Below are 12,552 nucleotides of genomic sequence, written 5' to 3' on the forward strand. Positions count from 1 at the left end.
CCGGCCGGAGAGATGCAGTTGGCGAACGCATGCAGGACGCATGCAGGACGAGGGTGGGTGTTTGAACTAAAACAGGGATCGACTGGCCACTAAACTGGGAGAAAAAAGGGGAAAATCAGAAATAAATTTATAGAAATTAAATGGGGATTCTGTTTTGTTCATTGCGAGTTTCTGTTTGAAGTTGTATGTACACTGCTGTTCTGTTGATTCCTGCATGTGAAGTTCCTGTAAGGCAGTGTTTCTCAACCCAGTCCTCAAGGAACCCCTATCCTGCAGACTTTCATTGTAACCCTGCATAGGTAGCCCTGCTTGTACTTACTTGACCAATCATCTCGCAGCACTTAGTTATGCAAGGTGTGCAACATCTGACAAAATTCATTGCTGATTGGTTGAATAACTACAAACAGGTACCTATTCAGGGTTGCAAAGGAAATATGCAGGATAGGGGTTCCTTGAGGACTGGGTTGAGAAACACTGCTGTAAGGGCTGAATTTGCAAGTAATTTACACAACATCCATCCATTATCCAAACCGCTTATCCTGCTCTCAGGGTTGCGGGGATGCTGGAGCTTATCCCAGCAGGCATTGGGCGGCAGGCGGGGAGACGCCCTGGACAGGCCGCCAGGCCTTTTAGATCATTCCGACATGTTATGAAAAGCAGAATATCGTCGGCATATAGGCTGATAAGCTAAGCGTTTTACTAAAACCAAGCAAAAGTCGGAACAGACACATTTTTATTGACAAAAACAAAGGCATATACAAAGTCCCGCAGCCCTCAAACACACAGACACACACACACACACACAGACACACACACACACACACACACACACACACACACACACACACACACACACACACACACACACACACACACACACACATGTTCAGATGCATAAAGCTGGTTACCTAAATCCAAAGAGGGCAGAAAATGTAAACATGGATTACCACTGAGAATACATGCAAATATAAGAGAGCGATAACTGCATACAGTATAATGTAAATATAATCAACAATATACAACTTATCATACACAGATACCAACAGACATTCTCACAGTATCATTTATATCATGGAACAAATGGGCATTTACACCACAGACATTGCATTTTTGTTGTTCTTGAGGCAGTTTAAGGTTAGAAAAGCAAAAAAATCAAAATGAAACTGAAATAAACAAACAGGGCTGTAGCTCTGAAGTAAAGGTAGCTATACTGCGCTACTTGTCATCGATACATGTAGCAGTGCATGAAAAATTAATAAGATACATAGTAACAAATAAAAACACTTCAGTGCGAGGATGGTTTACGCTCCTTAATTAATAATAACAGACAACCACTTTGATGTCTGAGAGTCCACTACTGTTGTTAGACATGTTTGTTGCTAAGCAGAGCATCATAAAAACAAGATCTAGTGTGTTCCTTCCTCCATTTTCTTTTTCGTGAATGGCAGAGTGTGTGAGGCCTCTCGTCAGTCGCCGGCAGGTTCAACACACCAGACATTCCTCTTCTTTCTTAGTGCTTCATCTCCCCCCGCCCACGTCTGCTCCTCATCCCCAGTGGAACCCCTGTCCCTTCCAACGGCAGAGGGGAACAATGTGGCAGCTGCACCTTACCATGCTTGGTTTAGCATCACAAGCTTCTTGATAGACACTAAGGTTGGTATCCATAATAAGGGTCTTCTATGGGAAAAGAGGGACACAACATCAAATGTGACACTGCCAAAATGTAAAAGAAACCACCCCCCCTTTTACTCCCCAATTGTACCCGGCCAATTACCCCACTCTCACTGCTCCACCCCCTCTGCTGATCCGGGGAGGGCTGCAGACTACCACAAGTCTCACAAGTCTCCCCTGATACATGTGGAGTCGCCAGCCGCTTCTTTTCACCTGACAGTGAGGAGTTTCACCAGGGGGACGTAGCACATGGGAGGATCACGCTATTCCCCCCAGTTCCCCCTCCCACCCTGAACAGGCGCCCCGACCGACCAGAGGACGCGCTAGTGCAGTGACCAGGACACATACCCACATCCGGCTTCCCACCCGCAGACACGGCCGATTGTGTCCTGTAGGGATGCCTGACCAAGCTGGAGGTAACACGGGGATTCAAACTGGAGATCCCCGTGTTGGTAGGCAACAGAATAGACCGCTATGCCACCCGGACGCCCAAAATGTTAAAATTGTTAAGTGATCATTCCTCTGTACAGATGGAACATCACATGTTTCTTTCTTTGTACAGACACATGGTACTGAAACTCGTAACACATCATATATGTCTCTCTCATGCTGTGCCTCTCATGCTGTGTCTCTCATGTTGTGTATCTCATGCTGTGTCTCATGTTGTGTATCTCATGCTGTGTCTCATGCTGTGCATCTCATGCTGTGCGTCTCATGCTGTGTATCTCATGTTGTGTATCTCATGCTGTGTATCAAGTTGTGTAACTCATGTTGTGTATCTCATGCCGTGTATCTCATTCTGTGTATCTCATGCTGTGTGTCTCATGCTGTGTATCTCATGTTGTGTATCTCATGCTGTGTATCAAGTTGTGTATCTCATGTTGTGTATCTCATACCGTGTATCTCATGCTGTGTATCTCATGTTGTGAGTCTCATGCTGTGTATCTCCTGCTGTGTATCTCATGCTGTGTGTCTCATGCTGTGTATCTCATGCTGTGTATCTCATATTGTGTATCTCATGCTGTGTATCTTATGCTGTGTGCCTCATGCTGTGTCTCTCATGCTGTGTATCTCATGTTGTGTATCTCATGCTGTGTATCTCATGTTGTGTGTCTCATGTTGTGTATCTCGTACTGTGTGTCTCGTGCTGTGTATATCATGCTGTGTATATCATGCTGTGTATATCATGCTGTGTCTGTCATGCTGTGTCTCTCATGCTGTGTATCTCATGCTGTGTCTCTCATGTTGTGTATCTCATGCTGTGTCTCTCATGTTGTGTATCTCAAGTTGTGTATCTTGTGCTGTGTACTGCAGCAGGAAGTAAAATACTGTACTGGAGGAATGACGTACAGGCATGAACCACCTCATACGACCACATGCACATGTTGTTAACTGTACATCTCACCCCTCTAAAGTGTACTAAGTATCCATGCACAGTAACCCACCTATTTGTTGGGGGCCCCTTTGGCAGCCACCACTACTGTCACATATACCCGGGGGTCCGATCTCGCCTGGCTGGCCAGCAGGCCCAGGGATCCCGGGGGGTCCTGGTTTACCAAGTTCCCCTCTAGGACCTGGGTCTCCCAGCTTTGACTCACCCAATGAACCTGCAAAACACACACACACACACACACACACACACACACACACACACACACACACACACACACACACACACACACACACACACACACACACACACACGTTAGTCTTGGGTAGTAGCCTCATTATCTAACATGAATTTAATTCCAAAGAGAATTAGGAGTTTTCAAGCACTTTTTGTGTGTGTGTGTGTGTGTGGGGGGGGTTCATGATCAAAAGTCAGTGTAAGCATCAAGAAGGACTCACGGGGATACCAGCCGTCACCCCCATTTTTTCTCCCCAATTGTACATAGCCAATTATCCCACTCTTTCCCACATCCGGCTTCCCACCCACAGACACGGGCAATTGTGTCTGTAGGGACACCCGACCAAGCTGGAGGTAACACGGGGATTTGAACCAGAGATCCTGTGTTGGTAGGCAACAGAATAGACCACTACGCTACCCGGATGCCCCCACTCACAGGGCTACTTAGCATAAAGGCATTTCTGAACGCTGTGTCACACGTCATCCAGATGTGTAATTGTCAGATTCCCGTGCTGCGCGGTTCAGCCCCATTACCACACTTCAATCTTTTAAAAGAACATTTTGATCATAGAAATGTGCAAATACAGTAAGGACGGAGAGAGAATGACGTGCAACAAATACTGTTGGTCAGATCCAGACCCCCGACACAAACACACTGAGGCATTTCCTGCAGTATTTCATTTATTTGAAAGATCTGTTGGTCATCAGTTTAAAAGAGGTGATGGAGACTCCACTATTATCCATCCATCCATTATCCAAACCGCTTATCCTGCTCTCAGGGTCACGGGGATGCTGGAGCCTATCCAAGCAGTCACTGGGTGGCAGGCGGGGAGACACCCTGGACAGGCCGCCAGTCCATCACAAGGCTGACACACACACATTCATACCTAGGGACAATTTAGTATGGCTGATTCACCTGACCGACATGTCTTTGGACTGTGGGAGGAAACCGGAGCCCCCGGAGGAAACCCACGAAGACACGGGGAGAACATGCAGACTCCTCACACATGACGACCCGGGACGACCCCCACGGTTGGACTACCCCGGGGTTCAAACCCAGGACCTTCTGGCTGTGAGGCGACCACGCTAACCACTGCGCCACCGTGCAGCCCATAGTAGCATACTGGCACAGCAGAGATAATACTACTAATGAAGCAATGAAACACACTGTCAAAAGAAAGTTGCACCTGTAAATCCTTTGACCCCCTGCGGTCCTTGGACATTGGACCCTGGGGCACCTTTCTCCCCTGACGCACCTCTCCGCCCTGAAAAAGAGAAAGATATGAGATACAAATATAATATTGAAAGACTGTTAAATGCATCACATTCATTTCTGGAGTCACAACATGGTGGAAAAAGTGCTTCCTCTACTCACAAATAGATAATAACCACAAGAGCTGAGGGCCTTCATATGGTATATAGTACATCAAGTGCTCGGGCCTGTAAAAGAATCATCAAGTATTACCCTGTTCTCCCGGGTATCCCGGCCTCCCGGGCCTTCCCCTCGCTCCGAGTTGGCCCTGGTCACCCCTGGGGCCAGGCGGGCCCTTGGCTCCTGGGATACCAGGCTCTCCTGGGGGCCCAACCGGCTCCACAATAGGGGCCGGCTTTCGACTCATCTCGTTTAAGAACAAGTCCAGCTTCAGCACCTCGTCTGCAAAACAGACAGACAGCACTGCACGAGTTGTATGAGAGAGAATATGATTTAGTAGTGATTTTGAGAGCTAGAGACAGACAGAGAGAGACACACACACACACACTCACACACATTAACACACACACACACACACACGTACAGCCCCCCCCCCCACACACACACTCACAGGGCCACAGACGATGGCAGAAAGATTTTTATTGCATCTGCTGACGTGTATGTGTGCTGTATTGTATACTGTTCTTGTCTTTTATGTGAACACACTCTCTCTCTATCTCTCTCTCACACACACACACACACACACACACACACACACACACACACACACACACACACAAACACACACACACACACACACACACACACACACACACACACACACACACACACACACACACGCAGACTGACAAATTCACACACATCCACTCACACAGGATCTTGTTGCCATGACGTAGCTGTGTAAGTTGTTGTATTGCATGTGTTGATGTATATACATTCACTGGCCACTTTATTAGGTACACCTTGCTAGTACCGGGTTGGACCCCCTTTTGCCTTCAGAACTGCCTTAATCCTTCGTGGCATAGATTCAACAAGGTACTGGAAACATTCCTCAGAGAGTTTGGTCCATATTGACGTGATAGCATCACGCAGTTGCTGCAGATTTGTCAGCTGCACATCCATGATGCGAATCTCCCGGTCCACCACATCCCAAAGGTGCTCTATTGGATTGAGATCTGGTGACTGTGGAGGCCATTTGAGTACAGTGAACTCATTGTCATGTTCAAGAAACCAGTCTGAGATGATTCGAGCTTTATGACATGGCGCGTTATCCTGCTGGAAGTAGCCATCAGAAGATGGGAACACTGTGGTCATAAAGGGATGGACATGGTCAGCAACAATACTCAGGTAGGCTGTGGCGTTGACACGATGCTCAATTGGTACTAAGGGGCCCAAAGTGTGCCAAGAAAATATCCCCCACACCATTACACCACCACCACCAGCCTGAACCGTTGATACAAGGCAGGATGGATCCATGCTTTCATGTTGTTGACACCAAATTCTGACCCTACCATCCGAATGTCGCAGCAGAAATCGAGACTCATCAGACCAGGCAACGTTTTTCCAATCTTCTATTGTCCAATTTTGGTGAGCCTGTGCGAATTGTAGCCTCAGTTTCCTGTTCTTAGCTGACAGGAGTGGCACCCGGTGTGGTCTTCTGCTGCTGTAGCCCATCTGCCTCAAGGTTCGACGTGTTGTGCGTTCAGAGATGCTCTTCTGCATACCTCGGTTGTAATGAGTGGTTATTTGAGTTACTGTTGCCTTTCTGTCAGCTCGAACCAGTCTGGCCATTCTCCTCTGACCTCTGGCATCAACAAGGCATTTTCGCCCACAGAACTGCCGCTCACTGGATATTTTCTCTTTTTCGGCCCATTCTCTGTAAACCCTAGAGATGGTTGTGCGTGAAAATCCCAGTAGATCAGCAGTTTCTGAAATACTCAGACCAGCCCGTCTGGCACCAACAACCATGCCACGTTCAAAGTCACTTAAATCACCTTTCTTCCCCATTCTGATGCTCGGTTTGAACTGCAGCAGATCGTCTTGACCATGTCTACATGCCTAAATGCATTGAGTTGCTGCCATGTGATTGGCTGATTAGACATTTGCGTTAATGAGCAGTTGGACAGGTGTGCCTAATAAAGTGGCCGGTGAGTGTATGTTGTGTGTTCATGCACTGTTATTGTCCTTTATGTGAAAATGCTTTGCAATACAAATGTATATTTGTCATGCTAATAAAAGCACATTTGAATTTGAATTTGAGAGAGACAGACAGACAGAGAGAGACAGAGAGAGAGAGAGAGAGAGAGAGAGAGAGAGAGAGAGAGAGAGAGAGAGAGAGAGAGAGAGAGAGAGAGAGAGAGAGACTCACTATGCACCAGCTGCTCACAGGCTTGTGTGACTAGTTGGAGGATCATTGCCATAGACTGAGGTTCTCCCTGTAACATGACGGTATGAGAAAAGCTCTTCATAAGTAAAACATATGGTCAGAAAACAGGTGTAGAAGAAGGAGTTTCTCTACGCCTGTTCTACACTTGTTGTTTTAACACTAGAACGACCGGGACTCCACTCCTACTTAAAACGACCATGGGCGGTCAAAATGACCGCCGGTTTTTAAACTCTATAATCTGTCAAGATAAATACCCAAGTGAGATATGAATGCATTACATATGTTAGTATGACTGTTAGGAAACGCCTGACGGGGCGTCCGGGTAGCATAGCAGTCTATTCCGTTGCCTACCAACATGGGGATCGACGGTTTGAATCCCTGTGTTGCCTCTGGCTTGGTCAGGCATCCCTACAGACACAATTGGCCGTGTCTGTGGTTGGGAAGCCAGATGTGGGTATGTGTCCTGGTTGCTGTACTAGCGCCTCCTCTGGTTGGTTGGGGCACCTGTTCGGGGGGGGAGGGGGAACTGGGGGGAATAGCGTGATCCTCCCACGCACTACGTCCCCCTGGTGAAACTCCTCACTGTCAGGTGAAAAGAAGTGGCTGGTGACTCCACATGTATCGGAGGAGGCATGTGGTAGTCTGCAGCCCTCCCTGGGTCAGCAGAGGGGGTGGAGCAGATACCGGGATGGCTCGGAAGCGTGGGGTAATTGGCCGGGTACAATTGGGGAAAAAAAGAGGGGGAAAAAACTAACTGACAACAAAATTAACATTTTAACAACTTTAATACTATTTTTAAACAATTTAAAATGGCTGCTATCCAACGCCTGTAAATACTGCAACGCCTCGGTGGTAGTCATGGTGCGTCTGTAACGGCGTCTGTAACCAGACATGTTGGACATAATCACAAATCAAGTTTAGACTATTTCTCTGCACTGGAGGACGCTAGTGTGTTTCTAGGACAGAGCAACGAACCTCACGAAGGAAATGACGCCACCAACACACGTCATAAATAGTGACATGACGCACACGATCACGCGCAAATTACGATTACAAGCTGTGTTTTTGACCATTCATGGTCGTTTTAGGTAGAGCTTATCATAACTTTAGGTCTGGTGTTGGTCTGGTGTTGGTCTGGTGTTGGTCTGGTGTGGCCTGGTGTGGTTTGGTGTGGGTCTGGTGTTGGTCTGGTGTTGGTCTGGTGTTGGTCTGGTGTGGCCTGGTGTGGTTTGGTGTTGGTCTGGTGTTGGTCTGGTGTGGCCTGGTGTTGGTCTGGTGTGGCCTGGTGTGGTGTGTTTCAAAAACCCACAAGCTGCCTAGCGCAATATAAAGCTTCTCCAGACAAGTCAACCCCACCTTCTCAAGGTTCAGACTGTTTTCACTAGCGGGGCTCTGACTACGGGCGAATCACTGGTGCCCTATAAAGCAACCAGTACACCGCTGCCTTGTGGGATAAGGCTTTTTAGCCAAAGGCTAAGTGTGGGGAGCAACCCCGAACAGAAACCCCTGGAGGAGTAACTGTCACCCACCTTCTCTCCTCTCTCCCCCTTATTCCCTGGGAGACCCTGTGAACGAAAGTGAATTCAGATTAAACAAGATGTCAGACGTGATTACAGACATGGTGGATATGGTTACTGTTTGTGCCTCTACTCTTACTGTTGGCCCCACGGATCCCAGAGGCCCCCTCTCCCCTGTAAGACCCGGGTGTCCCGGCATACCTTGGAAACCCTGCACACACACAGTGAATGGATGGGTGAATGCATTGATGGACGAATGGACAGGTGGGTGAATGGGCCCACAGATAATAAATAGATGGGTGGACAGATGGAGGCACAGGTGAACAGATAGTCGAACAAATAATAGCACGTGGAGACTGGTGGATGCGCAGGCAGACAGACAATAGGATAGATGGACAAGAGGATGGGGATAAAAATTATAACCACACAGTGCTACACTGTGATTTACTCAACATTATTACTACTGAACTGAAGCAATGAGAGTTTGGTTCAGATTTATACAGCAGAACTCTGTCTTGAAGTCTTCGCATTCTTACCCTGGATCCAGTCATGCCTGGTGCACCAATACCACCTTCAACGCCCCTGATGCCCTGTAAAATCCATCACAGAGAGAAAGGGACAGAAAGAGGTGAGGAATGGGAAGGGTTTTAGTCAAATCGACTGCACTAACAATGGATACCGATTTTTGTGTTAAACTGTCGAGGACCAGGCTGCTCACCTTGGGGCCTGGAATCCCTGCTTCCCCTTTTGGACCTGGAGGACCAGGGGAACCCTAGATGGATGGATAGAGAGAGAGAGAGAGAGAGAGAGAGAGAGAGAGAGAGAGAGAGAGAGAGAGAGAGAGAGAGAGAGAGAGAGAGAGAGAGAGAGAGAGAGAGAGAGAGAGAGAGAGAGAGAGAGAGAGAGAGAGAGAGAGAGAGAGAAAGAGAGAGAGGGCGAGGGAGGGAGAAGGTGAGGGAGAGAAAGAGGGAGAGGCACAGGCATGAACAAGAAAAGGATAGCAAGACAGTCATGTGGAGGGACAACAATGCATGGAAGTAGGTTGAAGACACAAACTTTGAGAAGAACTGTCTCTGAGGACGACTTATTTCCGTAATGTTAAACCTTTAACAGTCCCTACTCACCTGACTTCCTGGTTTTCCGGGCTCTCCCTTTTCTCCTCTCGCACCTGGAGGACCCTGAATACCAGGATTAAAACGGAGCCAAGGAACACATGAATGTCACCCAGTGTGTCCCGCCTCGATCTGTTATTCACTTCTAAATCATTACACAGATCTCAAACTCGGCTTTTCATTGCAGGGGAAACGCACACTGCAGGGCGCTACAGCTGTGTGCTGTGTTCACCTGTGTTCATAGTTCACTATGAAGCGGGGGGGGGGATACCCACCACTTTGCCTTGTACGGTCATTCCTCTGGGACCTCTGCTGCCCACAGACCCGAGTCCCCCCTCAAACCCCGGCCTTCCTGGAGGACCCATCTCCCCCTGAAAACACAGGCAGGTTAACATGCTTTAAAGCTGCTGTGAGGAGTTTTTTACAGTCTGAATTTAATTCTGACGCTTCTACGACCAAATGAGACCATCGTTGAGATGATTAGATATTGCTATGTAACGAGTCCAAACGCTTGCCTCGGGAATGGAGTCCCCTTGAAATATGGTGAAATGATTCATGAGACGAGATGCATCGCCACATTTACATGACCTCACTACTGTTTTTCTTACAAACAGCTGCTTTTCCAAAACCCCACTACATCTCCCCTCTATGAGACAGAAGCACCAGCTAGCAGAAGGGGAATGGCCATTTTTGCGACAGGAGGCACCGCTCACGCAAAATGAAGCCGTTCTTCTGCCAAACCCCACCACGTGTATCCAACAGGGGGCGCTCAGAGTAGCTAAAAGCCGTCGTAGCAGCTTTAACATATCGACGCGTCGTTCTGAAGAGCTGCTGTTCTTCACTGAACAGTTTATTAGTTTCATAGAGGTTGAATATGAAGTCCATCTGACCTTTTCGCCTTGCTCCCCCTTCTTGCCTTTCTCGCCACGAGGACCAGGCTTACCCTGAGAAACATGGAGGGGAAAGCCAAAGGAGAGAAGCAGTAAGTGTTATAGTATCTGAGCAATATGAAATTCTATCAAACCATTTGATTATATTAGCACGGGAAGGGGGGGCTGCAGCTCCCCCTAGTGGTGACAGGTGGCCGTGTAACATCTTGGACCAAACAGTATGCCTAACTTTTACTAACGTACAAACGCAAAACAAACAAACAAACAAATAAATTTGAAAAAACAAAACAAACATAAATTTATTGTAAACATTGGGCGGGGCTGTGTGGAATGTACATTTTTAATAATAAAGTGAGTAAACACTCCATTCCAAATCTGCTACACACACACACACCTTACAAACAAAACTATGACGTCATACTGTAGCGACCGGGGGAGGCGGTCGCTCTGACTGTCGGCGGTTCTGTGCTGGGGGAGTGCAATGGCTGATGGGACTGTTAATGTTAGATTTAAAATTGTGTTTTAACGATGTGGTGTTCATGCTGTGGTTGTTCTTGTGTTGTTGTTGTTTTGGGGGTTTGACTCAGACTAAGTAGGAGACTGTTTACTGACTAACTGAATATAGGACCGTGACTGGGACTGATGTCGCCACTTGGGACATGGGGGGGGGGGCTTGTTACATTGTTGTCAGTTCTGGTCCGTTCTGGCCAGTGTAAATAAAAGAGCGCTACCGGGCTCGTGCGGTGTATGGGGGCACGGGACTTGCGATTAAAAAGAGGTCTTTTCCTCTCGACTCGTTCTTCCACGCTGGCTCGCCACTATACTTTTCGTTTTAGTCGGCAGCCCCCCTACTTAAAACATCTTCCCATGGGCCTGTCTGAATAACCGATGAGGGAAGATAAGTACTGGAAGGCACAATGTGCATTACTTCCTCTTCCCTGAAGCAGAATATGACAACATATGAGTTGCAAATATCAACAGCCAGTGCCGCATGGTACTCAGTGAACTAAGCAGCAGTTACAACAAACCAGTTCCTACTGACGGTGTTTAAAAATGGCAGATGTCAGCAGACGTGCTGGGTATCTGCACATTTTATAAAATTTGTACGTCTTGTTTGAGGAGGTTGGATCCGTTTGAATCTCAAAATCTGTTCTTAAGTAACCTAAGTAGTGGTCTAATGTCGTCTATGAGGAAAACATGCTCTGAATCTGACTCCCCCGCGGTGTTCATCTGCCCAGAATTTGCGAGGCTTGGGGTAACCGTGACTTATCATCACAGAGGATAACTAAAGATAACTACAATTTTATGGGCGGCACAGATGCGCAGTGGTTAGCACGGTCACCTCACAGCAAGAAAGTCCTGGGTTCGAGCCCCGGGGTAGTTCAACCTTGGGAGTCATCCCGGGTCGTCCTCTATGTGGATATGCATGTTTTCCCCGTGTCTGTGTGGGTTTTCTCCGGTTTCCTCCCACAGTCCAAAGACATGTAGGTCAGGTGAATCGGCTGTACTAAATTGTCCCTAGGTGTGAATGTGTGTGTGTGTGTGTGTGTTGGCCCTGTGTTGGCCTGGCGGCCTGTCAAGGGTGTCCCCCCGCCTGTCATCCAATGACTGCTGGGATAGGCTCCAGCATCCCTGCGACCCTGAGAGCAGGATGAGCGGTTTGGATAATGGATGGATGGAAGGATGGATGTTTGAGGGGGGACGAAGGCCACGTTCCTATTTTGATGTAATGTTGTTAGTCACACTGCTGAACAACACAGAGCCGCATTCAGCGAGGAAATACACACAGCATTTATCAGTCAAACTGAGCCTCCTTTACAACTTACAACAGGACCAACTGGGCCAGGAGCACCGGGGATGTCGGAGGTACAGGTGCAGGCGTAGGCTGGGGCAGGACAGCTCTCCTCATCCCTCTGGTGCACAGTCACAACACAACATGCCCCATCACCAGCAGATCAACGTTAACAACATTAACATAACAGATAATGTGGGTGGAGGAGCACGCAGGTCTTACTCCAGTAGGCCCTTTCAGAGAGGCAGAGCAGCATTTCATGCAAATTACACAATGCTGCATTTGTCTATCTACACATCTCCACTCAACAAAACAGGTATGTTTTTGAAAAATGAACAAGTGAA

General features: G+C 47.8%; 1 protein-coding gene across 1 annotated transcript in view; it reads right to left on the reverse strand.

Annotated features, from left to right (window-relative positions):
- Nucleotides 1-722: 722 nt before the first annotated feature.
- Nucleotides 723-12,552, reverse strand: part of LOC130130296 (collagen alpha-1(XIV) chain-like) — a 12,386-nt gene continuing 556 nt past the window's right edge. The window contains exons 2-14 of the mRNA XM_056299958.1: nt 12,243-12,329; nt 10,417-10,470; nt 9,802-9,897; nt 9,539-9,592; nt 9,133-9,186; nt 8,951-9,004; nt 8,554-8,625; nt 8,427-8,462; nt 6,880-6,946; nt 4,764-4,952; nt 4,486-4,563; nt 3,117-3,278; nt 723-1,677 (exon numbers count right to left, since the gene is read on the reverse strand). Of these exons, the coding sequence (XP_056155933.1) occupies nt 1,649-1,677; nt 3,117-3,278; nt 4,486-4,563; nt 4,764-4,952; nt 6,880-6,946; nt 8,427-8,462; nt 8,554-8,625; nt 8,951-9,004; nt 9,133-9,186; nt 9,539-9,592; nt 9,802-9,897; nt 10,417-10,470; nt 12,243-12,329 (1,032 nt within the window). The 3' untranslated portion in view covers nt 723-1,648. The remainder of the gene's footprint in view (nt 1,678-3,116; nt 3,279-4,485; nt 4,564-4,763; nt 4,953-6,879; nt 6,947-8,426; nt 8,463-8,553; nt 8,626-8,950; nt 9,005-9,132; nt 9,187-9,538; nt 9,593-9,801; nt 9,898-10,416; nt 10,471-12,242; nt 12,330-12,552) is intronic.

Source organism: Lampris incognitus, chromosome 2, assembly GCF_029633865.1.
Source record: "Lampris incognitus isolate fLamInc1 chromosome 2, fLamInc1.hap2, whole genome shotgun sequence".
NCBI lineage: Eukaryota > Metazoa > Chordata > Actinopteri > Lampriformes > Lampridae > Lampris > Lampris incognitus.